Source organism: Pseudopipra pipra, chromosome 8, assembly GCF_036250125.1.
Source record: "Pseudopipra pipra isolate bDixPip1 chromosome 8, bDixPip1.hap1, whole genome shotgun sequence".
In the NCBI taxonomy this organism is placed as follows: domain Eukaryota; kingdom Metazoa; phylum Chordata; class Aves; order Passeriformes; family Pipridae; genus Pseudopipra; species Pseudopipra pipra.
In genome coordinates this window covers 7580449-7608218 of record NC_087556.1, presented here as the reverse complement: position 1 = coordinate 7608218, position 27770 = coordinate 7580449, and the positions used below count along the sequence as shown (strand labels likewise).

At 40.3% G+C, this 27770-nt stretch overlaps 1 protein-coding gene across 4 annotated transcripts in view; it reads left to right on the top strand.

Annotated features, from left to right (window-relative positions):
- The window catches only part of BICC1 (BicC family RNA binding protein 1), a 102528-nt gene extending 87792 nt beyond the window's left edge, over nt 1-14736 (top strand). For all 4 annotated transcript variants that reach the window (XM_064662408.1, XM_064662410.1, XM_064662409.1 and 1 more), the window contains 7 exons: nt 864-1029; nt 2350-2389; nt 3061-3215; nt 5482-5635; nt 8193-8353; nt 10266-10365; nt 11837-14736. In XM_064662408.1, coding sequence (XP_064518478.1) covers nt 864-1029; nt 2350-2389; nt 3061-3215; nt 5482-5635; nt 8193-8353; nt 10266-10365; nt 11837-11967 — 907 coding nt within the window. In that variant the 3' untranslated portion in view covers nt 11968-14736. The remainder of the gene's footprint in view (nt 1-863; nt 1030-2349; nt 2390-3060; nt 3216-5481; nt 5636-8192; nt 8354-10265; nt 10366-11836) is intronic.
- Nucleotides 14737-27770: the final 13034 nt, after the last annotated feature.

Here is a 27770-nt window from a genome sequence, read left to right as displayed (position 1 = left end):
TCATGCAATGTTTTTGTCTCATGTACTTGTGTTTTCACAATTTCTTTGGGAACTGTTTATCACCACTCTTTTGAGACGCATATTTTCTTTTGCTTCATTTATTTACACTGTTAAAGCTATGATACGTATTTCATTAACTCTGCTCTCTTAGTTTAGAAATCCAAGAATTCCTGCTAACCAGATTCACTTGTTTGTATGTCAGTCAGTTGTTTGTATGCCTTGTTCTTTTTGTCGAGGACACAATGCTCACAGTGTCCCTAGGGCATATTTTCGGGGTAGTAGTTTACAGCTTCTACGACATGATCACTTTGCTTTGAGTAAGACATCACTGTTCTAGAGTAGCCTGAAATGTGGCTGATTTTTTTAAGAAAAAAAAGTAGATTGCATTAGGAGGTAAGGCAGGCATGTAGGACTGCAATTCTTAAAGGCATGTAGGACTGCAGGTATTGAAACTTTAAAAGCAAGTCGGACCTATGTTAAGTTTCTTAGTCCCTTGTTATGCAATCTCTATCCAACAACTACCTGTTAGGATCTAACAGGTAACATAGGTAGGATCTATGTATTAGAACTACCCTATAACTACCTGTTAGAACTGCTGGCCTGAGCAAGGCATTCAATAATTCCAGATACCAGACAGCTCAGAATTGGTAATATAGGAAGGAGCAATACATGCTTGCTTTCACCAACAAATAGGTACAGGAGAGCTGAAACTTTTGGAAATATTGCTAAAAGATGTTTGTATACTGACATGTCTTGAATTTTACTGCCACACTTCTCAGGGTAAAGCTCGATTACCAAAACTGCATTGCATGTTCACTGCTTGTAAAAAGATCAGTGAGTTAACAGTGCCTTTGCCCCCGCAGCACTGCAGAGAGGCTGCTCTCAGACGCGGAGTTAAGTGCCTCCGAGGGCCCCGTGGCTGATAAGAAGGCTCCTGGCAGTGAACGGGCAGCAGAGCGAGCAGCGGCCGCCCAGCAGAACTCTGAGCGAGCACGTCTGGCCCCGCAGCCCTCCTATGTCAATATGCAGGTACGTTCTCCCTGAGCACAGCCAATTCCAGCTTAAAACCTTGATAATCGCTGAGTGAAGTTACCACGGAATGCACAGGCGACTGGAGACTGAATTGTCATTAGCATTTCAGTAAAAGCATTCACAGCCAAGTCATTAACTCCTTTGAGCAAAGAGTGGGCTGTCAGCGAAAATTCTTGGAAACAGAAAAGCTCTTGTGCTTCTGTTGAATAAGAAAAATTTAGGTACAGAAAAATTGGGTGACTATATTAGTCTACATAAGCATCATTTGCCTTTTAGAAATCTTATATTGTTGCTTTGAGAGAATTACATCTGCAGGAGACGTTTTACAACTTTCCATAAGCAGTGTCAACACAATTTTTTTTATAGCTTCAGGTTTTATATATGGAGCTTAATTACAATGGTTTTGCTAATAGAAATGTGAATCTGTACATATACTCCTTTTTCTTTTCTCTTGTACTGTTCCTATCTGCTAAACTACAGCCTACTACTATAAATGTTATTGCAAATCTCTCCAAGGAGGGAGGGAGCCCCCTTTGGCTACTTTGTAAGGCAGAAGTAACGGGGTAGTTTTCAGTATAGATCTATCAGTGTGGGCATAACCAGACTGTGAGGAGTAGTGGAACAAGATGAAGGTTAGTGTTTTGCAGCTCTTTTCCTTAGTTATTCCCCTAAATATTTTTAGTAGAGAATGTAACACTTCAGGCTAATACTGTAGTTTTATGTGTTTAGGCTTGCCAACTTGTAATTCAATCAATTGTAGCTTGTTTGATACGGGGTATTTAAACTTCACATCTTCCATTGTCATAGGTAGTACAGATACAAGGTTTTTTAAAATTCTCTCAACACTTAAGTTCTTTCCCTTTCACAAGATGTGTGTGTGGAGGAGAACTAAACTTGAAAGATTATTAAAAATAACCATGATGCCTAGATTTGCTAAGATATATTTTATCTTTTTGGTACTGTTGGGTAATGTTTTAAATGCTGAGTACAGATGGTTAAGGAAGAGAAACTATGCTTGAAAAAATGTCTTATTAAAAACAAATTAAAGAAAAAGTCTGCCTAAGCAGTTTGTAAATATTGCTAGACCCTCACTCAAATGGATATTGGATAGTTATTTAAAATCTTTGTTTCTGTGAACACTTTAAGTAACTAAGGCTCTAATTGGACTTTCATCAAATTATTGTGCAGTACTTCAGGTTTCTCCTAGATATATTCACTGGCCACTCTAAAAACCTTTGTTTTCACAAAGAGAGGAGTACTGGAGTGACATTTAGCTAGAATGGCAATTAAGCTATCTTCTGCATGTTTAATTTTTAGGCATTTGACTATGAACAGAAGAAACTGCTAGCAACCAAAGGTACGTGCACAAACAGTGACTTCTGAAAAGTTTGTTAGTACATGGATGAAATGATTTTTCTGAAGTTTCAGTTTTGTGAATTGATTTTTAATCAAATCTGAAACTGGTAGCAAAACACTTGTCTATTAGTTCTATGTTCCAAAAGATTTTTAATACCAACATAGCATAAAATACAATATGAACAGAACAGCTTGCAGATGGAATATGTAAGTATATCCATATGCAAATGATCCATATTGTCTTCAGGGTGCTCATAACCGTAATACTTGACTTTATTTGGATGCAAATTAAACTTTGAGATGTTTGTCATATTGGCTAAATGGCTGCTTACTTCAGGGATTAATTAAGTTACAAAATTGATAAGGGACTTAACTATATCTTTGACCTTGTTAAAAAAAAAAAAAAAAAAAAACACACCAAAAGAAAACCAGAAGCTCCTCTTTTTGAAACAGATATGATTCTTTTGGCCTCCATGCAGCCCTGTGGGGCTTAACTATCTTCTGACAGAGTAAATTGCCTTAAGGAAGGGCAGGATTCAAGCTGTGTAGCAAGTGGAGGTGTTTGGAGTTTACTGTTTGAGCTGCAGTTGTTACCATTCATGACTGCAGGATTATCCTCCCAGTACCTCAACGAAGGCTGAGATTTACTGATTTGTCTCTGTATTTTTTCAGCTATGTTAAAGAAGCCAGTTGTAACAGAAGTGAGAACTCCAACAAATACATGGAGTGGTTTGGGGTTCTCTAAATCCATGCCTGCAGAAACTATCAAGGAACTAAGAAGAGCAAATCATGTATCGTACAAGCCATCCATGACAACTACATATGAGGTATAAAAAAGTATATTGTAAGGGAAGTTTACTTTTAGTAAGTGATACAGTTATTTCTCTTGAGAAATGTCTATAACTTCTGTAAAAAGAGGTCTTGCAGATAAGATTTTTAATGTTCTGAATATATTTTATGGTGAAAAATGCTTCTTACATAAATATTAAGGCATATGGAATACATTCAGCCCAACACACACAGTTATATCTGTTTTGTAGATCTTATAGAAGTCACAGAGCATAGAAGTCTGCTTAAAATATATTTGTTTAAAGAAACTTAACTTATGGGGCCAAATATCTCAGTTGTTGCAGACAAGCAGCAGAAATTTGGTAACCTAATGAAAACAGTGTATACATAGCAGATAAACTATATAATGTGAATCACTGCATGGTGGAGCAGAACATCAGAACAAGAAATGTCTGCAGCTCATCTTACGTTGACAGAGCTGTAGAACTATAACAGCTTTCTCGATTTACACTGTTCAGTGGACCCAGAAAGTTCCCAGGCAGAAGGCAGCCAGAGTCCAGCAAGCCTCTTCAGAGTCCCAGCATGGGAATCTTGCAGGGAATTTGTTCTTTTCTTTCCAAAGGCATTCTGAAGTTGATTTTTAGTGTGTTTCCTTGCTGGAATCTTTCCCAACTTCCATATTACACACCTTTTTCAGTCCTACTTATATAACATGTAAATGGTATGTTTATGCAGCTTTTCTCTCGAGTATACCTAGCTTTTGATGCAAAAGAAATATTCAGCCATGATAATGTGCTGTGGTGTTCTCCAGCTGACATGGCAACTTTTTGAGTCATTCTGCTTGGATACACATAATGCAGTAGGAGCTAGGGGAGAGAAAAGGTACAGCCAGAATTTCTGGTTATTTATTTTATTTTTTGGTTGAACTGTGGTGGGTTTTTTCCACAGACCATGATGTCTAAAGTCTCTAAGTGGGTCTGTCATTCCAACCAAGAACACTGTGTCTCAGTCACTTGGAATCTGCCCATGAGCAGACCACAGACCACGGCAGCTCTCTGCAGTGAAGCGATACCATGTCAGGACTCCAGTTACCATTGTTTGGGATGAGCTATTGTGGAAACATCTGGGGAGCTGAAAATCTTGGATTCCTTGTAGTATCCTCCTCTGCTTAGCAGTTTTCAACACCATTTGTATTGGAGACTGTGCCACCACACTTCCAATGCATGTGCACCTTTGAGAGTCATGTGCTGAAGCCTTTGAGAAGATGAAGTTTTGGTATCACGGTCTAATGCCTGGGAAGTTAATTTGTAAAATAAGCTCACCAAACATATTTCATCTTTGCTGTGGTATTTTACTGTGCATTCAGTTTTCCAGAAACATTGGATGACATCTTTTTTTAACTTGACAACTCTTAGACATCATTATGATCTCATGTAAGGTAGAGGCCCTGTCTCTTCTTGCTCTTCTGTAAGAATTGAAGTCAATCCTTACCTTCCTTCTTTTCTGTAGCCATACTAACTCTAGCTCACACCTTCCTAATTTTTACCAATGATAAGGAGCTTTTGCCTTGTTTCTTCAGTGCTGTCAATTTTACTGAATAGTATAAAAGATTGCTGTGTCCTAAGTGATATTTTTCAATTGCAATTTGGTGTAAGTGTATAGAATGAAATTGTTCATTTCCACAATTTTTTGGCTCATGTAAGTGTGTAGTATCAATGTCAGTCTCTTTTGTGTATGTCCCCACCGAATACTGTTACCTTATTTTGGAACATTCTCACCCACAGCGATGAGAGATCATGAGTAGTATTTTACAGGAATATGAAATCTATTAAAAACAAACAAACAAAAACAAACAAAAAACTTCCTACAAACAAAACTGCAAATTCACAGGCCATTGCAGAATTCTTGTAGTATTGTGTACTTTAGGCACTTATCTTCAGATAAATGTTCTGTTATGTACTCTTCCCTGTGAAGGGATGTAGTCAATAGACTGCTTTGTCTAGAATTTGTGTGGGAATTTGATACCATGGAATGTTTTGGAAACAAACTTGGAAATACCGAGCAATTTATTTTGAATCATGGTCTTTAAATAACTCCTGCTTCAAAACTGTAAACTGTGTATGTTTTAAGCACACCTGCTGTTTTCGTGTCCAGTTTGCAATTATTTGACTATTGATCAACTGCCAAAAGAATGTTTGCAAGCATTTTTTTATTTTTTTTTAGAACTGAGCTGTTTCAAAGAAAACATCTGAGTCACAATGAAACCTCTGTTTTCTGCCCAAATTTTCCTTCTGTGATTTGCAGGGTTCATCGATGTCTCTGTCCCGGTCCAGCAGTCGGGAGCACCTGGGAAGTGGCAGTGAATCTGATAACTGGAGAGACCGTAATGGGCTGGGACCCACTGCTCATGATTTTGTCTCCTCAATTGGCAGCCCTAAACGGAAACAAAACAAATCAGGTTAATAAACTCTTTAATACCTGATTTTAAAAAAAATCATAATGATATCAATTAATATTTATTTTAATATAAATGTATCCTGACATCACTAGGGATTTAAATTACTGACACCTGACAGCTTTGGGTTTGGTTTTTTTTTTTTACAATTTGCAATGTCAAAGCATATGCAAGGTAGTGTAACATGATATACGAATAATGGTTCAAAAGGCAAACTTAAGGAAATTTTATAAATGCCAGACATTCTTGCTGGAAAGCTCTTTGCTGTCATGGAAACGGTTTTTCAAGGTGTTCTGAAACCAGATCTTTATAAAAGCTTATTTCTAGACTGCCATTGTTCTGCTATGTTACCAATGCAACAACAGCCAGGTCTTTATTGGGCTACTTGCTCACTGAAGGAGTCATAATCTGTGCTAATATTGAATTTTAAAGCATGATTCTCTTCATGGGAATCAAATTTACAAGAGCATGTAGTGACAGGACAAGGGGGAATGACTTCAAACTGAAAGAGTAGATTTAGATTGGATATTATGAAAAAAATCCATTGCTGTGAGGGTGGGGAGGCCCTGGCACAGGTTGCCCAGAGAAGCTGTGGCTGCCCCATCCCTGGAAGTGTCCAAGACCAGGTTGGACAGGGCTTGGAGCAACCTGGTCTAGTGGAAGGTGTCCCTGCCCATGGCAGAGGCATTGGAATGAGATGAGCTTTAAGGCCCCTTCCAACCCAGGCCATTCTGTGAAAAGAAGCCTGTCTGTGTTTTGGGCATGGCTGAGCACGTGAATTTAAGCACTGGTTTCCATGGATACAGGCTGTACCTCTGGTAATTACTTTTTAAACAATATTTGAAATTTACAAATTAAAATATTGTATTTTAGTTCAACACTTGGAAACTTCATTTCATTTTTTAAGTAACTTAATAGATGCTTTTTTGAAAGAAAGACAAGTGGAGGTAGAAAATACTAGTCCATACTACTGATCTGCATTATGAGGAAATAAGTACTGTGGCTGATTTTACTCTCTTTTGTTGCATTTTTCTTTTAAAAACCTAAATCCCAGATTAAATTCCAAGTACACAGATAATAAAATTTGGAAATTCTAGGAAAGGATATCTTCAAATACAGAAAATACACCGGAAGTGGAGGAAATTGTTCTACAGCAGCTGCAGCTTTCCCAGAGAATGGAAGGTGTAGAGGAAGGATAAAAGAAACATCTATGAGTTGGCTGGACAAGTGTAGTTACCTTAATGTATAGGTGCTGGAGGACTAAAATGTATGACTTCATCGACACAATTGCACAGTTGTGTTGAATTTCTTCTTTATTTTTAAGATAATGCTTCCTGACTGCAGTAAGAAGGAGGATCGTGAATTTCTGTTTGGGTATTTTCAGTGTTACTTTTCTCTGATAGTGAAGAAATCAAGGCATCACCTTTTAAAGTCTAAAAACTCAATTTAGTTATTGCTTCACTTGTCAAAGCTAACACTCACATTTTCAACATCGAACAGTCTACTGTATTTTAAAATTCTTTTCCAAAATGGAGCTGAGTTAGACAGAAATTCTCCAAGCTCCATAAATCCAATCCCAAATGCTTCTAACTAGTTTGTGCCCAGAAAAATAAGAAATTTAGCACAGCTGGTGGTGAAAAATGGCGATTTTCACATCCAATTGCCATTCTGTAGTGAAGGCCATAGCAGAAGTCTCTGGGGAAATCTTGATTTTGCTTACCTGGGAAAATACCCTTTACCTGCCACAAGCTGCTTATGCTTTCACTGTTATTCTTCCCGTGTCAGTAGGGAGGGAGGGAGCAATCCCAGTGGCTCCACTTACACATATGCTTGATAGCATGGGAGCTATCCTGTTCTTACACAGCATGAGGAAAAATAATTAGGAACTATGTGATTCTATACTATCAGTATGCACACATGCAGGAAAGGGATTCACTGCCAAACCAGGTTTCTGGGTTTTTTTAAGAAACTCATTGTGGAAACTTTTCAAAGCTATTATCTTTTGGGAATGTAATTTAAAGTTGTGTAGGGAGTGGATTTCCAGTTTTAGTATTTTATAAACTATGGCATTCATATTTTTGTCTGTATTGTAGTAAAATAATGGCCACATCATATTCCTTTTATCAAGAATAGCTCCAGTGTGGTTTTTTCCCCATCCAGACCAAAAAGTGTTGGTTGCATTTGTGTGCAATGATGTTTTCCAAAATAGTCATTGGGGAAAGGAGGAGAGGGCTTAAGAGGAGGAAAAGCCGTGGGGTCTTGCAGCTCTTTCCATGACTTTCTGGCTTGTATCCATGTGATACATAATGTGATCCAGTTCCCATAATGTGATTTTATCGTTTAAAATGTTTACCCAAATGTCTTTCTACAGAAAACAAACATTGGAACTTAATGAACAAAAAAAATTGCTTTATGGTGTTCGTTCTCTTAGACCACTGAGAAGCTTTCTTTTCTTTTCTGAAAAATAAAGATTTAAGTATTTTGTAATTTTAATGATCTAGCTGATAGAAAAGTGTGCCCTTCTGTGAAGTGTCTAAAAAATGCACTTCTTCCCTTTCAGCTGAGCACTATCTCAGTAGCAGCAATTACATGGACTGCATTTCCTCGCTGACAGGAAGCAATGGCTGTAACCTGAACAGTTTGTTTAAGGGATCTGACCTGCCTGAGCTCTTCAGTAAGCTTGGCTTGGGCAAATACACGGACGTATTCCAACAGCAAGAGGTCAGTGTTCCTTTGAAAGACATCTTTGTGTTAGTTGGATTTGTTCCAGCAGCAGTTCTATCTCTTGACCAAAGCCACTGGGAACTCTCACTTTGTGGCAAGATTTTCATGGGCTGTTCTTTCCAAGTGTTCCATACACCTTGCAGGTTCCAGATAGCGAGCCTGGACATGAGTACTATGTTGTCCTGCACCTTTGATTTATACTTAACAAAGAATCAAAGTAGGATTGGATTCTTGTCATTCAAGGAAGTTTAAACCTTGGCTCCTACTTGTAAACTAGGATGCTGACTAGAATGTCATAGGTTTCAGTCTGTTTTATGTGTAGGTTGTGGAAATCCAATCTTTTTTAGTTAGTAACATTTGTTAGTAACATCTTGTCTCAGCCGATGCTGGGGTCATATATATCCATCTCCTGCCTCTTCCCCTGTGTGCCAGTTGACTTCCTTTGATCCATTCCCAACAGGGAGATATGGTCAGTCAACTGTGTGAGATTTCCACCTCCACACCAGCTAATCTTTTATTCCAAGTATTCCTTATCCGTAGAGTGCTGTACAGGTAGAGTCCACTTGGTTATTTGCAGGTAGTATATTCTGCTGCCAGATTTGACTGTGTCACAAAAGTACAGTGGGGCCCAGCTGCAAGACTTACAGGCATGGAGCTCCTGAGCTTGTCCCAAAAGCACTGTAGCTGTAAATGGGAAGTTGTATGTGCCACACTGCTGGAATTGGGTGTACTAGGGTGGAGGTGTCCGTGTGGGTTTTGTCAGTATCCCATGTGGTACAGGGGAAGGACCACAGCTGGATTTGGCACCTTCATGTATTATGGACCCATATGTCCACTTTATGTCTTCAGCAGCACACATCATGTCTGCACACACCAAGGATGCATTCAAGTGTGTACTGCACTGTTAGAAGGGTAGACAGGAGGCAAACTTGTACTCCTGTGCCCTAAGTCACTCCTGTACGTGCACTCTGAGTGCCCTGAAGTGCAGTGCTGCTGGCTCAGCCTGGGGACAGCTGCATCTGCTGCATTTCGTGCCTTCATTCATTGTCTCTCTCTAATCATGCTGCTTAAGTCATGTGGGGTCAATCCCCACTCTGAATTAGTAAATCCAGCTGTACCTCAATTCTATGTACAGCCTTCAGGTTTATCTCCTCTGTATGTTCCTCTGAATGTTCCATAATACCCATATTATCCAGTCTCTTAATCCTTTCCTGTTATTTTAGCCACTCTCCTAAAAAGGAGAGAGAGCTGGATTGGTTTCTGATACTAAGGGTGGTTTTTGCTTCACAGCTGGTTTTTTGTTGTGATTTTTCTTATCTCAAGAGCTGCTGATGAGGTGCGAGACGAGCCAAGTAGTTTGACCAGGGTGAAAACTAAACAATTTTCCACTGTTTCTGTGAATTGCATTGGGAGAAGAAATACCACAAACATCCATTGTTGCACACACTGTTGAATGCTCGATGCTTGAACTCAAATGTGTCACCAGGAGTTGAGCAATCCTCCTGTGCTAACCTGGTATAATCTGAAGCACCTACTGTATCTACAGACATAGATACCTGGCATATACACTGTTCCCAAGCATGTTGTAGTGGTTTTGGTAAATACTCAAAATCTCAAGATTTGCAAATAAATAAGACTAATTGATCTTCTGTGATTTTTCTAAAACTGCTTACTTTTCAGTTTCTCCTTCTCTGTCAGAAATGTAGCAAATTGAGCAGCTGTGTGAAGAAGCCATTGAAAAGCCATAATTGCTGTTTCCATGTGAGGAATAGGTTGGCTGAGTAGGAATAGAGTACCTGTACAAAGCAGTAGGGAAAAAAAAATTAAGCTATTCTGAACCACATTTATTAATTAATACTTTTGTGTAAAAACTTGTTTTGCCTAATTTTCCCATTTCTTTTTACTCTAGATTGATCTGCAGACATTCCTTACTCTTACTGATCAAGATCTGAAAGAGTTAGGAATTACCACTTTTGGTGCCAGAAGAAAAATGCTGCTTGCAATCTCAGGTAAATAACACAAAGTATCATTTGGTTGATTTTAAGCATTGTTTGTTTGTATTCTTCTCACTCGAGTCGTGTGCTTATAGTTGGCAAAGGAGCTTGGAAGGACTAAGACACTAGTCCACAGAGGTCATAACAGCTTGCCCCTCACCTGAGGTGCTTAAAACCAGGCTTTGCTGTTACCAAATAGCAGCTCAGTTGCAACAGTCCTGTACAGTTGGAGCTTGGTGAAAGTTTGTTTCACTGCAGATTGTGAAGTTTTTTGGATGCTCCAAAATCGTGGGTCCAAGAAGCTCTGGGATTACAAGCACTACAGGGTCTGAATGGCACTACCTACCAGTCACAACTTTTAGCTCCCTGTCCTCCACTTTATTGATTAGCAGGGCAATCATCCTGCTGGGAAAAACTGCCTGCTTTTGAGGGGCTTTGAGTTTTTGGCTTTGGCTTTTTGGCAGTTTTTTATGCCACAAATGCATGGGTTTGAGAGAAACATGTAACTCTTACTTGGAATTTTTCTAACCCATTTTAATTAATAGGTTGTCTTGATCCTACATGCAGAAAGAAGGCCAAATATAATTTCTTAAAATATGCTGTAGTATATAAAGCTTAACTAGATTTTTCTAATTGTGATAAATAGCATGAGGTTTCTTATTACATAGGAGTGCTATCCTCCTTGACTAGGCAATGAATCTGTATCAGAGGAAGAGTTTCTTTCAGATGCTTCATTGTAACACTACATTATTTTCCTCCCAATTTCATCTCTTCTACTGATGCCATTAGTGAATGTTTTATTAATTTAAAATGGTGCAGTAAAAAGGGCAAAAATGCAATGTACTTAGTAGCAGTCGTGAATATCTGTGTAATATTTCAGTGATTTCTATCTGTCATGAAGTTTGGTTACAAGAATAGAAAAGTGGGGAAAAAAGTATTTTGGATGAGCTTTTGCTAATACAAGATTAGTGTGCATGTTGGAATGAGAGGTGATCATCTGGTTTTTTTCTGAAAGTCCTAATTAAAATATTGCTTCAGTTTTGTCTTTAAAGAATTGTGCATTAAGAAATGATCAAGATAAGCTTTTCTGTCATCTCAGTTTACATGGCACGGTTGTGCTGCAGCAGATACTTCTGGGAAGATTGCAGTCTTTGAGTATTCTAACAAAGTTTTTAAAGTGTTTCAGCTCTGTCAACTGGTTCTAAATCAATATTGCAAAAAATTATCTACTTCACACTGTACCGGTGCCAAATAAGAATTGCACCAAATAGATGCCTGTGTCCTAGGCAGCCTCTGAGCCTTAACCTGACACTGATTATCCTGTTGAACTGTTGAACTGAATAAGTACCTCACAGATACCTTCAGTTCATAGTGTTCCATCTAAAATACTTTGCTTGTTTAAACAGAAGCTTTGCGTTGCATTCGGCTCAAAATATTAAAATTTAATTTCTGATGAGAGATTTCTGCGCATGTTTGACCTTTACAGAACTGAATAAAAACCGAAGAAAGCTCTTTGATCCGTCAAACATCCGTGCCTCGTTCCTGGAAGGTGGAGCCAGTGGGAGACTGCCGCGCCAGTATCACTCGGACATTGCCAGTGTCAGCGGCCGCTGGTAGCAGGACGTTGTGGCTCTAAAAAGTCAGCTGTAAAGATGGACATGGCAATCCTGTGGACAGCCTTCACTGCACACCACCCTCTGCACTTTGGGAGTTTGGGCGTCAAGGACCAAAGCGTGTTTGTCTGCACAGTACTGTGCCAAAAAAAAACAAAAAAATCAACAGAGAAAACACATTTTGTCTGTTCTCTTTCGAAACACCAAATGTGGGTTACGTTTTACTCATGTAGATTGGACAGAATTTGCAATAATAATAATATAGGGTTCTTTGTTTAGTATTTTATTACCTATAACTATAATGTATGCACTGAATTTTTTACTTTGTTGAATGAAGGAAGAATGAAGAGCTGGGATGCCAGAGAGCATAGATTTGGTTTTATCAAGATGGATTTTTCTGGTACTGCTTAAAATAATTATTGAGGTCTTTCTGCACTTTACATGTTCTGATTTCTTGTCCTGTGGAAATTTATTTCTCTCTTTCATTTCCATATCAATTTTTATATTGGCACTAATCAAATTTGTTCAGGTGTTCCTGCATTAAGTCACATCTCACTATAATGGTACTAGAATCCGGTTCTTATGCAGATTTTTTTTTTTCCTCTCTCTGTCTCCCGGGTAGTTATCTGAAGAGATTGTTCCAAAATCAAGTCACTTGGTAGTGGACCAGTCCTATTATGCTCTTATGAAGCAGTGTAATGCTGCCTGCAATAATACTCACTGTAACAGATGCAATGAAAGACCAAAATGGACCTTGCAATATTAACCCTTTGCAGTCAACATATTTAACTGCTGCCTGTTATGCTAAAAGTGTTTTTAATGGTTGTCTCAAAGCAAAGGGCTATTTTTAGTACCCTGCCACTAAAGGACACTTATTTATATCAGACTTTTATTTTTAGATTCTATACACCTACAATACGTAACAGATTAAACTGATCTACTGCAGATTTATGGTAGAGAATGAAAGGCATTCATCAAACTAGAGCTCCAGGCTGTCAGTTTGATTCAACAGACAACTAATCTAATTTGACAAGACAGCACTGTTGCCATTTAATAAATGACACATATTACTTACATGACTATGCATGCAGCAATTAAGTGACCTACATAAAGTAGGTGTAATAGCATCTGTTTTGTTCGATCCAGATTTGTAATTGTCAGCTGCAGAAGTGTTTCAAACTCCGGAGATGAACTATTTCTGAAACAAGTTATGTTCAACGGAAAGAGTCCATGTTATAAGTGGCTAGAGCTAACTTTTGCATTCTTATACTGTGAAAGTCCGAATGATTTGGCAATGTTATTCCTCTGTCTTGACAGATGTTGTGTTATGGGTTTATGAAGGGTTCAGATATAATGAAGGAATTCATAAAGTGCCTCTTTTTGCAATGCAATACGTAGTTTCCAAGCATTAATTGAAAAGCATTCCCATGAGAAATATTGTGAATTACCTCTACTGTAATGTACTATTTATGTTCAGTGTACAAGCCTTTTGAGATGGACATAAACCACTGTCAAGTGCTCTTAACAGAAGGCATTAGAATAACATTTACAGTAGTTGGGTTTTATGCAAAAATGGGTGAGAAAGAGTTCTGACACTTTCCATGGATAATTCTTTCTTTTAAGGTGAGAATGCAAAATGACATAACGAGAAATTTGCACACACAAAGGGAATTTAAAGAGACTTGTTACTTGAGGGCATAGATGATCAAGCAATAATATAAAGTCTTCTTGTGGTTAGCTAGAAATTGCTGCTCAGTAATCGTTTCAACCATATCTACTTAATGGTGTATAACTGGGTGACTTCCCCTCTAGGTCCAGTAGCATCTTTGCCTGGTTTTACAGTGGTACTACAGATCTGACTGGATAAAGCTGTGTCTGGTACACAGTTGCTCACACCAGTCACTGTGCTCAATGCCAAGAGTCAATATCCACATATCTGAGAGGTACTTGTGTGTCACATGGGCAAGAGCAACTTCATGGAAACCCTCTCAGAAGCCACGACTTCTCATTCTAAAACTATTTACACTTGTGCTTACTTCTAAGCATGTAGGTAGTTCCATTCACAGGGGCTACTTGTGTGCTTACAGATAAGCTGTCATTTCTATGCTTGCACTCGCAAGACCAGTGTTTGCAAATCAAATTGTATTCAGCCATGTTATTTTATAAAATATTTTTAATTAAATAAATATTCAGCTGCACTTGGTACAGAATTTTCTGCAACCCCTTCTTGCTTATTTTGCCTAAACTTAAAAGCATCAGAAAGCTTTTACACTCTAGTCTTTTGTAAGTACTTGCTATGTATCCAGATGGTACTATACTCAGAAACTCATTTTATTACAGTATTAAGTTGATGTGGTCTTTTGCTGAGCAGTGCTTATGTCATCTACACCAAAGTGAAGAATTTCCCTTGAACAACAATATTTTTCAGTAGGGCTTCACACACACACACAAAAAAAAGAACACACTGGAAGTAAAAAAATTTCTCACTTATTTTGATTCCACAAAGGGAATATAACCGTACAGTGTACCGTATTGTGTTATATTATGCACAAATATTTGACTTGCTACATAAAATGTTAGTTTTAAATCTGTGCCTTAATAGTGACCAGTTATCTGTAAATATAGAGCAGATACAGATTGTATTTTTGTGGGTTGTGTCCTTTTAGTGATTTTTTTTTAAAATAAAAGTTGAAATTAAGACATTAAAAATGGGAATTTTCAAAACTAATCAGTGTTGCATAAAATAAATTTATATAACACCCTTGTATTCTGATTGGTTTGTGAAGTATTTTTTATATAGACCCAGTTCCAGGGATGCTTGCTTGTTAATAAAATATAAAAAGCAGTATTTGACATAATTGCAACATGTTTCTTTCACATGCTAATGCTTCGTGTATTACAGTTCTTTTTGTCATATACAGTGTCTGGCTTTTAAATGAGTGCTTTGTTGAAATACCTGTCATTAATAATTAATATAGAGGAGTTAAATTACCTCAGGTTCAATTCATATCAGGCTTTATTGGTTTGGCTTACGTAAGTTCTATTCTTTCTTTGGTCTTCCCATTTGAATGACTATGTTTTGGTCAGGTTAGCAGGGCAGTTCTACATGTTCTTTCATGGTAGTGTCACTTCCAGTACGGAAGCAGGGAAAAATAAAAAGGGAATTCTTTCTTTGGCATGCTGGGATATGAGCAGTCAGCCTCTAGTGAGAGGCACAGCTTTCCCACTGAGTTCATGTGTACACAAGGTACATCATCAGTCTTGTCTCTTTGCTCCACAGGCAGTGGTGCAGGTTCAGGATTGCTCACCTCACTGAGTGCATCCAGGCATTTTGTCATTCCAGCCTCCCGTGGTTTCTTAGTTAACTGTTTTAAACACACCCCTCTCCACTTCGGTGGCAGCGTTCCCAGCTCACTGACCTTGCAAAAATCTGTGAGTTATTCTGAACAGCTACTGAGAATTGCAGGTGTGGGAACAAGTCTGGGAAGGAAACAGAAAAACAAACTCTTCCACAGAGGCCAACTCTGAAGGATGTGGGGCTGAGTGCAGATTTACCAGGCACTGGCATAAACTCAGTGGAAATGTAGAGAGGCAGGGGGGCTTGCAAATGGAGTCTCCAAACTATGTAAAGATTAAAACTGAGGCATCTCTCTTTACTGTTTGACCCCAATCCAATCAAACACTTGCTGGAGGAGACTTATTTTTTTGCAAGCCTGGAAAACACAGTTACAAAAGGGTTATGAGTACTGTTGTAAGCTGGTCAGGAAAGGTGATAGGCAGGGGCATTCAGAAATTTGTGCTTGTACTGTGAAGTAAGCTTAGAAGAATTTGATTGCAGACAAGTCTGGACACTGCTGATGTTACCTTTTATCCTTGAAAAACAGGCTTCCTTTGTGTCACAGGCATTTGAGCAAAAGGAAGGTTTGGCTTTTATTTGGAGTTGCTGCGAAGTTTTTCTAGGATTCGAGAAGATGCAAAAACTAGAGAACTTGTAGAAAAATTTTCAATATACAGGATTGGTGTATATATGGCTGCAATATTTTTACAGCTTCTCTGAAAGTGGAGAGCTGTCAGGACATGCAAGAAGCTAAGGGAAGGTGTTTTAGAATGGCTGAAGATAAGAGGTCTCATTTTGAATTAGGGGTAGTTGTGAGTGAGGAATATCTTGTAACCTGAAGAGCACACAATAAACTTGTGGATTTGTTATAAAATTCCTTTCTTTTTCTTTTGGATTAAGACACTATCTGGAGCAGAAATTACAAGAATCCAGATAATTATAAGAGGCTTTTTGCAGATGATATATTGTATTAAGGAAAACTTGAGTTTTATCTTTTGTTTCCTTTGCTACAGATGTACAGATGTAATTTTTTATAGTGTTTAGAATGTTAATGTTTTACATGCTTTCATGAATCAACAAAGCAAACTTTATAAATAAAAATAAAGTAGTAGAACAGACCTATTTACCAATTTTGAATATTGACGTGGCTATTAGGAGGAGCTAATGGTTAGTTGAGATGACTTTTTTTCCTCTGAAGAAATTGCAGTAATGTTAGCAAATGTTAGCAAACTACTTATTGTAGTAAGGTTTAATAGCAAAATGAACATGAGCAAAACCAAAAAGCAAGTTTTCAGCCTTGAAAGAAAAATAAGTCACAAACTTTTAAGTTTGGGATTGGTTTTGGTTTGTTTTGGTTTTTTTTTTAAATTGTCCAGAAAATATTCTCTGAAATTCTTGGAATTACCTTTAAGTATATTTGCAGTATATTCTTTTGTTATTCCCAGTACCCTTTAGAATACCTGGAGCTATAACTACAAGAAGTATGCTGTGAAATCCTTTTGACACTGAACTGAATCAGAATAAATGTAAATTATGTTGGGAAATGAAGATACTTGGTTATGGAGATGTAGAAATGGTTTTGCATTAGTCAAAGCATCATTTAGTGTCAAGTTTCCCCATTCTTCTAAGGAGTAAGATTTGGGGAATATTTTCTCTACTGAGAAATGCAGAACGATTCCAGATGTTGATGAAAATATGAAGAAAGATGAATACATTGTGATGGAAATTACCAAGTTTGTGCCAAAACTGTGTTGCAACTTCATGGAAACTAACAGATGGAAAAAGCAAAGCATAATATGAGGAAAAAAAACCCAAACAATTATATAATGAAGTAAAAATTTGTCACTTCTAACAATCTGTGGTAAATGTTGTAAGAAATAATGTTGTCACAAATTTAATAACTCTAGGACCATGGGTTGATATGGATCTTGGTACACTTTATTGCTGTGATAAAAATCACAGTTTGTCACCCATGAAGGACAGAAGAGTTGAAGAGGCCTGAAATGCACATGGCACTAGCTTATAATTCCCAAAACTAAAGCCAGCCATGGAAAATGCAACCTCATGCTGTGTATATACAATATAGAAGTGAAGATGTGAGGTTTTTTTGAGGAAGAGAACATAAGAAACCTCCAGGAGACAGTGAATCTTACTATATGTTAGACATGAATGTACTAAGGGAAAAGGAAGATGGAAGCCAAGGATAATTTTCTTTTGCTTTAAAATGGATCTGAAGTTCAGATACAACAAAATATTCACAACCTTTTCTTTCAGCAGGAGTTTTCCCACCACGCAGCAGAGCAGTGGTTTGGTTTCTCAAGAGTAAGCCTGTGTTTTCATGCCAAAGCTCACCTCAGTGAGAAGTTGCTATTGCATGGTACCAGAAAGATCCTTACTCTGAAATAGCTTGAATGGGCACTGGATGTTTAGCAGTGACAGCTCAGTACTTTAAGATGCTGATTCTTCTGATACTACAAGATGTCCTTATGTAGCCCTGCACCTAGAAATCAGTACAAACAAAGCTAATTTGGTGAGACTCAATGTTGACAGATTTGAATCTTGCTTGAAAACTGGATAGGAGACAACTAGCTAACTAATCCCTGGGGGGCAAGGGATATTTTTGTGCAGCTATATTAAAACTATCTTTGTGCCAGCAGTGTTTTTCCTTGCACCAAATGGTGACAATAGCCAGCAAGCTGGAATGCTGAAGGCATGTGTCACTTAAGAAAGCTCCTCCTGAGCACTGCTTATCTTCCATCTTCACTGAAAGTGGTTGCAGATGCTCCAGTGTTGACTCAGTGCTTTCTTTCCATTATCCTTTTGGACTCCAAATGCTAGAAGGGGCTAACTTTTAAATTTTACATGCAGTTCCATGAGCTTTTTGCTTGCACAAGCACAATATTTTCTTCTTTTCCTAGGAGTGATTAATATGGACAGTATCCAGAACCACTAGAGTGGATGAGAGCTTTGAAGGATTTTTTTTGAAGGGATTTAAAAGTCATGACTGAAGACTGGAAATAACACTTCTGGCACTGCTGCCTTTCCTGGCTGCTGGTGGTGTCTGCTCACCTCTCCTAGATCTTGGCTCTCCCATGCTTGGCTCCAGTTTCTGCTCACTTCTGACAAGCAGTCAAGTTTCAAACAAGTACTTTTGGGAAGTTTGAAGCATTTTAAATTTTCAGGCAGGCTAGTGTTTTCTTTGCTTTTTGTGTTGGACTTAAAAACTATGGCAATGAGGGCACAGATGCTAATGGTCATCCTTGGAGAGTGTGAGGAATTAAATTTGTAAGCACAATTACACTGTTATTACAAAGCCAGTGTAGATGAGGGTATAATTTCTTCAGATGGGTGGTTGTTCATGAAGATCAAGTAAAGGAAATGTTCATTTGCTTCTTTGGTTCATTTTTTTTAAACATTCATAGAAAGGAACATCCTTTTGCATGGTGTTCTCATTACAGTTTAAAAATGATTATGCAAAGTGATTCTACAGGGCACTTCCCATAACCTGTAATAAATACATAATGAGTCATAGACAGAGGGATTCTTTACCATTAGTTATTGGAGCACAACAGCACATTTCTTCCTTGCTTCCCAACTGCCTGTCATATTTCTGCTGAGGTCACTGCATCCATGTACTTTGGTTGCATGTTAATGTGTGGTTATTCTGTGCCCTGGAGCTGCTGCAGAAACAAGGTAATGAAACGCCAGGAACAAAATTGCTTCTCATCTAGTTCCTAGTGTGTCTTCTCACTGTGTAAACGCATCAGGAAGTATGAGAGCATTTCTGGACTGAACAGATGTGCTGGTCTGCTGGAAACTTCTGAAACCCACTATTTTCAAGTCCTCCTTAATCTTTGTGATGAATTTGTTAACTTCAAGATGTTTTACATCTGGTTCTGTTTGTCAAATTGCTTTCAAGTGTTCAGGTTTTTGTGATTATATCATCTGTGATAAAATAGGCATTAAATCAAATACTACATGAAGATGCACTGTCTGTTCAAAGCTATATTAGAAATGGCATATTTTGTATCCTTGGTCTGTTTTGGGTTTAAGTGACATTTTATAGACCTTTCAGAATTTGTGTGTATACATAAAACCCCAAAATGTTATGACAAAGAATCACAGAGACTTTGTCCCTTCCACCTCCCTTCCCAAAATGAAATAAGTCAGTGTTTCATCTTAAAGCATTTTTTTATCTAATTGAGATTTTCCAAGCTCACAAAATTTGGCAGAAGACAAATCAAGTTTTTATGGTTCCTGAAGGTAAATCACTTTCTGATAAACATTCTAGTGTGTTTTCACGTGCTATTCAACATGGGAGGTGTGCAGAAATATCAAAAAGACTTGGAAAGCTCTCTTACTTGTCCTCTAACTCTTCACCGGATCAACTTTTCCTTTTGCTTGAATCTAGTGAAATTGTTCTATGTTTAAGCACAGAAAAGAAATCCCTGGTAGAGCAATACTTCCTTCCTCTGTGCATGCTGTGATCTTTTGAAAACAAGTTCTCCAGGCTTCTAGACCTAGTAGTATGTTGTATGAAATGTTTAGTTGCTACATGTTCACCTACTTAAAAATGAGAAGCCTGTGCTCCAAGGTGAACAGGCTCTCAATTTGTGTACTCAAGGGAACCAATTATACTCACGTTTCATGCTCAAGCATGAAAACACAGAACTCCAAAATAGCATAAATTTTCAAGTCTTCCTTTTCCCATAAAAGCTGTCTCTTGCTATGCTGCTTTTGTGCAAGTAGACTTCTTTCAGTTCCTGGTAAATGAAGTGGACTGTCCCAAATCTGTCCAAAAAAATGTTAGGGTTTATCTCCTGGCAGCTACCCAAGTCTGCATAAAAGTGAATTTTACTCCACAGGGACCCATAACTGAACCCAATAGTGGCAAATGCTTTCCTAATGGTTTATTTTCCTTTTGCAGCATTCACAACTTTGATTATGTAACATCCTAATGAAGAACTGAACCAGCATGATTTTTTATTATTTGGAGGTATAATATTGCCATGTTACAAACAAAGTGAAGAGCTGGATGGTCAAAGGTGAGGAGTTGGATGGTCAAAGAATAACATGAACAACCATTAGGAAAACTGTGGATGAAAGTCTCCATATTTGACTTCAGAAAGAGTTGCTGCAACAGGTCTTTAAGGAACAGAAAATATTGCAAACCTTTGCTTTGCTATTTCTTATTAGCTGAGGTGGTAATGATTAGGGGAGAAAACAAGCTGTGCAGTGCACTTTTTAAGAAATATCACCAAGTCACTGTTATGAAAAGAGACATAACGTTCCATCAGTGTTTTCAATATCTATTAAGTACTGAGCCTCTTTTTTATAAATATGGGTTCGTACCAATATTAAGAAAGTGTTGGAAAGTTTTCAATTAATGACAACAGAAATCCTCACTCTCCATATTCAGTGATTTGCCAATTTTCAGCAGGGCGCTGAATGGGTAGTTTCCCTTCTAGGCAAAAAGTCTAACCTTACTTTAAATGTAGATAAAGTCAGAATTGGTCTCAAGCCATTTCTTAATATTCACCATATAAATTAAATGGCATCATACCTCAGATTTCCCCAAGTATCTCACCAAGTGTCTTACTAAGCATCTCAGGTTGTGATCAAGTCCTGGTTTGATTTCTGTCGCTGCGGATTAGCTAGATTAGGCTCCACACATCTTTTACTGGAGGTTTGGGGATCCCTGTAACCCTTCCCATGGGCTGGTTCACCTTCCCTCTCACTACTCCCCCATTTCAGGGCTCCCACGTTACGTGTCCGTGTCCCAGTCCCAGGCTGGGTGTCTCCCAGGACACTGCACAGGGTTTATGGCTGTGATCGGTACGAAGTGGCCAAGCTGCCATGGGCCAGCTGTGGCCAGATGTCAGCGCCCCACCTCAGCAGGGCAGGGGGACATCGGGTGACAGAGCTGGTGGGTGGCGATGGACAGGGCCATCGCCGTACGGCACAGGAGAAACGGACTGCGCTCGGCAAAAATCCATTTAATTAATTGGCAATTAAAATAGGTTTGGGTGATGAGAAAAAAAGGCAAATTAACCCCGTTGTCACCTCTTTCTGCCCCCTCAGCCACTCCTCCTTTCTCTTCACTCCTGGTGTCCAGGCAGGGTTTTCCCGCCAGGGCATCACCTGAGGGGCTCAGGGGGGCGGCCGGAACCAGCCGGAACCTGCTGGAACCAGCCGGAACCTGCTGGAACCAGCCGTGCCCCACGTGAGGCAGCCCCGGGTCCCCTCACAGAGACCCCTCAGCGCCGCTGCTGCCCCAGGGACCTGGTGCTGCCCTGAATCCTGCTTTGGGCCATCTGAGGGGCGTTCGGGAGCGGCCCCGGGGCAGCTCAGGCACCGGAGACACTGCCCCGGTCACGGTGTCACCTCCAGCCGAAGAGGGACAGCACCTGGGGCCATCTCTGTCCCTCGGCTCGGCGCCTGCAGGCCAGGGAGCTGCGGCCGGTTTGACACGCTCAGGTAAGGGTGTCCCAGCTGCCGTGTGGGAGTCACGGCCTTGGTGCACATGGACGGGCTACTGGAGAGCTCTCCAGGCGGTGACAAGCTGCTGCTGGGTCCAGGTGGGGACCATTGGTGGTGACGAGCTTCCCCCAAAGTATTTCCTTCCCTGGGCAGGATGGGGCTCCTCAGCCCAGTGGTTTGAGGTTGTGAGCAGGGTGTGGAGCAGCTGCTTCCATTGCCATGAGCTCCTGCCTGACTCACCCCACAAGGAGAGCGCTGGCCCTGCGGAGCAGAAGGATGAGGCAGGGCAGGATGAGCCGTGCAGGATGAGCACACACAAAGGTAAGTCCTCTCGTGAAACTGTGTAGGAGAAACAAGCTGATTGTAAAGTTGTGTGTCACCAGGCAGTGTGGCTGTCTTTGCTGTCTGTTGTATACGTGATAAGATGCTTCATATCAGAGGTTTGGGGCTGCTGTCCCTGGCAGTGATACGTTGTCTGTGTGCTGGGTCATCCTAAAAGCCCTTAGTGTTTGGCCTCAGAGCTGAGTATTTCCCTGTGTTTCGACCACAGAAGGACTGTAGAGCACATTTTAGTTTGATTGTCCTTGTTTTCAAATGCTTTCTGTAGCCTGGCATATTTTGAATTGCGTATCTGGCCTCATTCAGGGCTTGGTTTGTCAGGTGTGGGTGTAAATACACATTAAATCAAAGAGCACCCTGATGAGGGTCCTCTGCACTGCTGCCTGCTCAGTCTCCAGCTCTGGGTGCTGCCCGGGCAGAGACTGTGCTTTTGTGTATGATCCTGTGTGGTTTTATATTGCATTCCAGCGTGATAAGTTGTGTGATGAATTTAGGGCTTGGCTTTGGGAGAGAATCATGTGTTATTCACACAGGTCAAAAGTCATCCAAATCATAGTTCAAAAAAATGTTTTTGTAGGAAATACATTTGGGGTAGGCTGTTCAACATATTTAGTTATTCACTGGCTGTATAAATCTAACCTTGCATCTTTATCCCTCCATCTGTGCTGATTTGTTATGTTTGTGTGAATACAAGGGTAATCAAAAGAGTCATGATTCAAATTGACAACCCTTTAAAACATCTGATCAAGGAATTGCTTTCTGTTTAGAGTCACTGATATTTTTGTGAGGCACGGGAGGGAAAGGCAATAGCAGATGGCAGAAATTTCCAGCAACATGCAGTGTGACATACAAGCAGAGCTTTCCCAACACCCCTGCTGTGACAGCAGATGGAGAGATTGGCAAGTCGTGAGGGCGCTGCTTTTCCAGCGTTCAGTGCTTCGAAAGCCGGGCTGTGCCGGGTGAGCCGGGGTTGGCAGGGCGGGGGGAAGAGAGACAAATGCCAAGAGAGGCACCACAAATATGTAGCAAAACTCCTAATGATGTTTTGAGGTTTTCCTTGCTTTAGACGTTTTATGGCTTTTTCCAAGTCAAAATATCTGAATTGTGGCTTTCCACCAACCTGAGCACACACGCACACACATACACATGCAGAGGTGGGTATTTCTGCATTTTGTAAAATGCTGTAAAACATTTGGAAACTTCAAAACCTTTCTGTTGTTTCTGGGACAAAGCAAACTTAAGTATCTGAGAACATCATTCAGATAATTGCTGTCACCTGCACTTGCTATCAGAAGTGTATAATATAATGTCTGAGTGTGCTAGAAAATGAAGCCACTTTTTTTCTGTTACAACTTTGATTTTTCAAAGCTGATAGTAAATGAATTTTATGAAAGCTTCTAGGTTAGTTCTTATTTTACATCACGCATTATCGACCCCATTATGTTTTCTTACAGCCTATTTTCATTCAACCTATCCAAAATGATAAAACTTAACCACCTCTTTATAGGTGATCTCTGTAGAACTGATACTTGAAACTGCAGTTCCAGTGGTCACATTAGTATGTGTAGATCTTAACTTTTTAGGCTTGTGTTGATGAGGTTGTTCATTTTCGGGGCTTTAAAATGTAGGGACTTCACAGTTGCTCTGGTGTGGTGCAATGAGAAGTGCACACCCACTCTGCTGTTAGACTGGTATATGGCAGGGTAAAGAGTTCCTGGTGGCAAAGAGGAGCACCAGGAGAGTTGCAGCTCACATTCAGGTCAGAAGCAATAAAAGAAACCTCCCTGAGAGTGCCACTGATTAATCATTAAAGTGAAAGATATTTCCTCCTTTGCGTGTAAAGCTGAGCTATGTTGAAATTGCACTTGGTGGGTTAGCACAACACCTTAGATCTCGCTGAAGCTTTGTCTGAGGACAGTGACTTGTGAATTGTGAACTTTTATATCTGCCCCCAAGCTTTGAGGTGGTCAGGGGCTCTGTCTGGGCTCGTCAGGAGTCATGAAGCAGCTGTATTTCATAAGAGTCTGGAAACTGTTCCGGTAAGAGCCTCCCAAAACAGCATCGTTCTGGCTGAAATTATGAACTTCATTAGGTCAATATAGCTACACACATTAAAGAATTTAAAATGTACTTTTACAAGACTACATAAAAACATCACATGCTTACAGGCCTTATAACTAGTAAAGGCTGAGGGAAATCACCTAGTACTTATTAAACTTTCATCCTCTGAATTATGTAGCTGAAGTAGGTCGGTGTGGTCGACTATTACTCTCTTACTTTTTAACCAAAGAAAAGTTAAACGTTTTCACAGTTTAGACATCTCAATACTAAATAACTTTGTATTTTACACAGTTTATAGAATTTCAGTAACTTCTGCTTCATTTTTTTGTATTTGAGCACATGATTTCTGGAACTTCAGGAAGGCAGGTAAAAGACTTGAGGTGAGATTAGCGAGCTAAGGACGAATGTTTTATTTCTGTGAATGTTGTTTTCTAAATAACTTTAACTTTTGGAAAGCTCTTTTTTGAGAAGGCACAAGGAGTTGTTGGTGGTGTTCTGAGTATATTTATCCCAGTTCTTCTCACTGGTGAATATTGAATCAAATGTAGTACTGGAGAGGGGAGATTTCGTGCATCTTCTGTTGTTTGCACAAAAGCTTAAGGCAGATTAAGTGTTTTGATAAAAGCTGATGGCAGAGTTAATATAAACATGTGGGGTTGTTGTTTTTGTTATTTTATGCACCACAGAAAGTTATTTTTTGCATGCATGTGTGAACTTGGGATTTTGATGCAGGTTTCTACAATGTGCTACTTTTTGACCTGTTTTAAATTTAAAAGATTAGCCAATCGTTCATCTTGAGATGTGCCAAAGTTGCTGAGAGGAGGATCTTCCTGGCAATAAATGAGAAACACACATATGCTCTACAAGCAATAGAAAGAAGAGAGATAAAACTTTTAAAACTGCAATGTGCTGCACAAACACTTCAGCTGTATGTACTAAAAAAAGTGACTTTGCAAAGCCCTGCTTGGTGAAAGCAGGCAGTGACATACCTGGGAACAGTTGCACTGGGGTGGGTCAAGGTCCTCCTGGTCCAAGACTGTGCTGTCAAGAGCCATGAATATCCCCTAGGATTTCCTCTTGGCTCCAGCAGATTACTCAGAGGCTTCCACATGACAGGATGAACTTTCATTTTGATGTTGAGAACATGGAAAAAAGATCCACCATTTAATTGTTTAAATGTCTGCTTTTCTGAGTGCATGTGAGGAGAACACAGTCTGGGTGCCTACTTGGGGCTGCCCCATGACCCCTCCTGGGGTGTCCATCCCTTTCTGCCCATTTTGCAGGTGGGGGCAAATTTCCAATGCTGCTATAACCCTAACCCAGCTTCTTCGAACTCCTGACTTCTTGGGGGCTTGGGGATCTATGGTGTGTTTTTCTGGGAGTCAAGTTTGTTTTCTTTTTATGTTTAAAAATGTTAACCTCATTCATTGATCTACCTTAATATTGTCTGAGTAAAATACGTGGGTGAATGTGGTGTGTTGGGGGAAGGCAGTGTTATCCACGTGTTCCTATGTTACCCACACAGTAAAACAGAGGTGAAACAAACTCTTCAGTGGCTCAGGCCACGTGCATTCCTTGATGATACAGTTTGCAATACTCTCTGCATGACTGATGCTCTCGTGGTACAATGTTGGGAAAAGGATGGGTGGTTTTTTTGTTTTTGTTTTTCTTTTAAGAAGACAACTGTTGTTTTTGTTATTGAACTCTCCAAGTTTCTTTTAAAGTTCTGCACAAAATCTCCAGAGCTTCCCCTTCCCAACCAAGGCTGCCCTTGATTTGCTGTTGACCCCTGTGGGATGAAGTCATCAGGAGAAAGTTCGTGTTTTCCTGTATCTGTTTTCCTACACAGCCTTGTTGCTTTATTAATTTCACCAGAGTAGGCATGTGTTTTAAGTCTGATGACTTGTATTACGTTAGGAAATCCTCCCACAACACAGACCTTTCTAAACATTGTTTGACTTACGGGAACAAGATCGTTCCTGTTGCTCGGGCTGACATCTGTGTGTGGCAGCCACATGCTCTGGGAGACAGGGAGAGCTCGATCCCTTTCCTGTTCACAGAATCAAACGAACAGCAACAAAAAAACGAAGCTGTTGTGAGAGAGGGGCTTTTCTGTGTCAAAATGCCTGGCAAGTCAGCTTTGAAGAGGCAGCATTTCCATTATAAAGAGGTATTTGCAGGCAGGAGGCTCCTGAGAGCCTCGCACGAAAGCGTTTAGGGGGTAGGCGGTGCATCTGTGTCCATCAGCCTGCCTGACAGAACCAGGGCAGGAGCGTCCGATCGGAAAACAAACAGGCACCGACTTCGCATCATCCCAATAATCCCCATCCACCAAAACAGAAGCGAAACGCTTGGGGAGGGGGCAGGGGGAGTATCTGGCATCTCCCCAAGGAATGCAACAATCCCAAGTGTGGTGTGAGAGCACTTCATAATCACACACTGGCACTCGCTCCCCACAGCGGCTGCCAGTTTCCCTCCCACGCGTGCTCAGTCTCGGAGGTAAAGTGAGTCTGGTTGCTGGACAGTTAATCAACTGCAGGAAAATTAACATTTTGGAGACTGTTCCTCTGTTGCGAGGTGCTTGCTGTTTAATACAACGCAGCTCACTGCCACGTATCACATACTTGCAGGACCCTGCTGGCTGCCTGCTCAGTTGGCTTTTGGTTTTGGCTGGGGTTTAGCGTTTCTCGGTGTTGAATTTCTCCTGTTGCCATTGCTGAAGGGAGGATGGGCTGTGCCGTGCCGTGCCGTTGAAGGCATCCAAGTCCGGCCCTGGCTACCCTGGGATTTCTCCAGGGCTGCACACCCTTGGCAGAGCAGTGTCCTGTTGTCCCTCGGTATCTGCGTGCAACTGGGAGAAGGGCTTGCAATGTGGAGACCTTGTGAGACTGTTTGGAGAGAGGGTGATGGAGAGCTGAAGGATCACCTGCTAAGGGGTGCACGGGTGTGTCTTACAGTGATTTGTGTGCAAACGGTAGGCTGTGAAGACTTTTGCTAAGAACGGCCGTAAGCCTGCAGGCGTGGAGCCAACATGCCCTCCTGTGGCAGACTCCACCCTTGAGGACAAGGATCCCTGCGCGGGGAGGCTTCCCAAAAAGAGCCTGACATCAGTGGTGGGGTTGTTCCCATGAGGGCAGAGCTGTGGACAAACACAGGCCAGCCCTGGAGAAGACAGAAAAGGAGCTCTGCATGCCAATCTAGCAGCTTTGGTTGCCTGCACCCGACAGCGACCCTGGCAGCCTGGGTGAAAGCCAACCCATCCCTAAAAAGACTTTCAAGTCATTCTTTTGCTATGATGAAATATATAAAAAATATTTACTCTGAAAAATAACTCCCTGAAGATGCATGTGAAGTGTTTTGCCCTTTGCTGCCTAGAGTTTGGGTAACAGTAGTGCTGTCCCCTGCCAGTGAGGGTGATTTAGGGAGTGGTATGTACGTGATGTATGGAAGTTCCACACCAGCAGTTCTGTGCCTTTGGGATGTGTTGTTGCCCAGTGTGGCCCAATCCAGAGCTCTGGTCCAGCTCATGTGTTTTGCTCTGGAAGGGCTCAGTTGGCTCTATCCCACTGGTCAGTACATGTGTACAACTG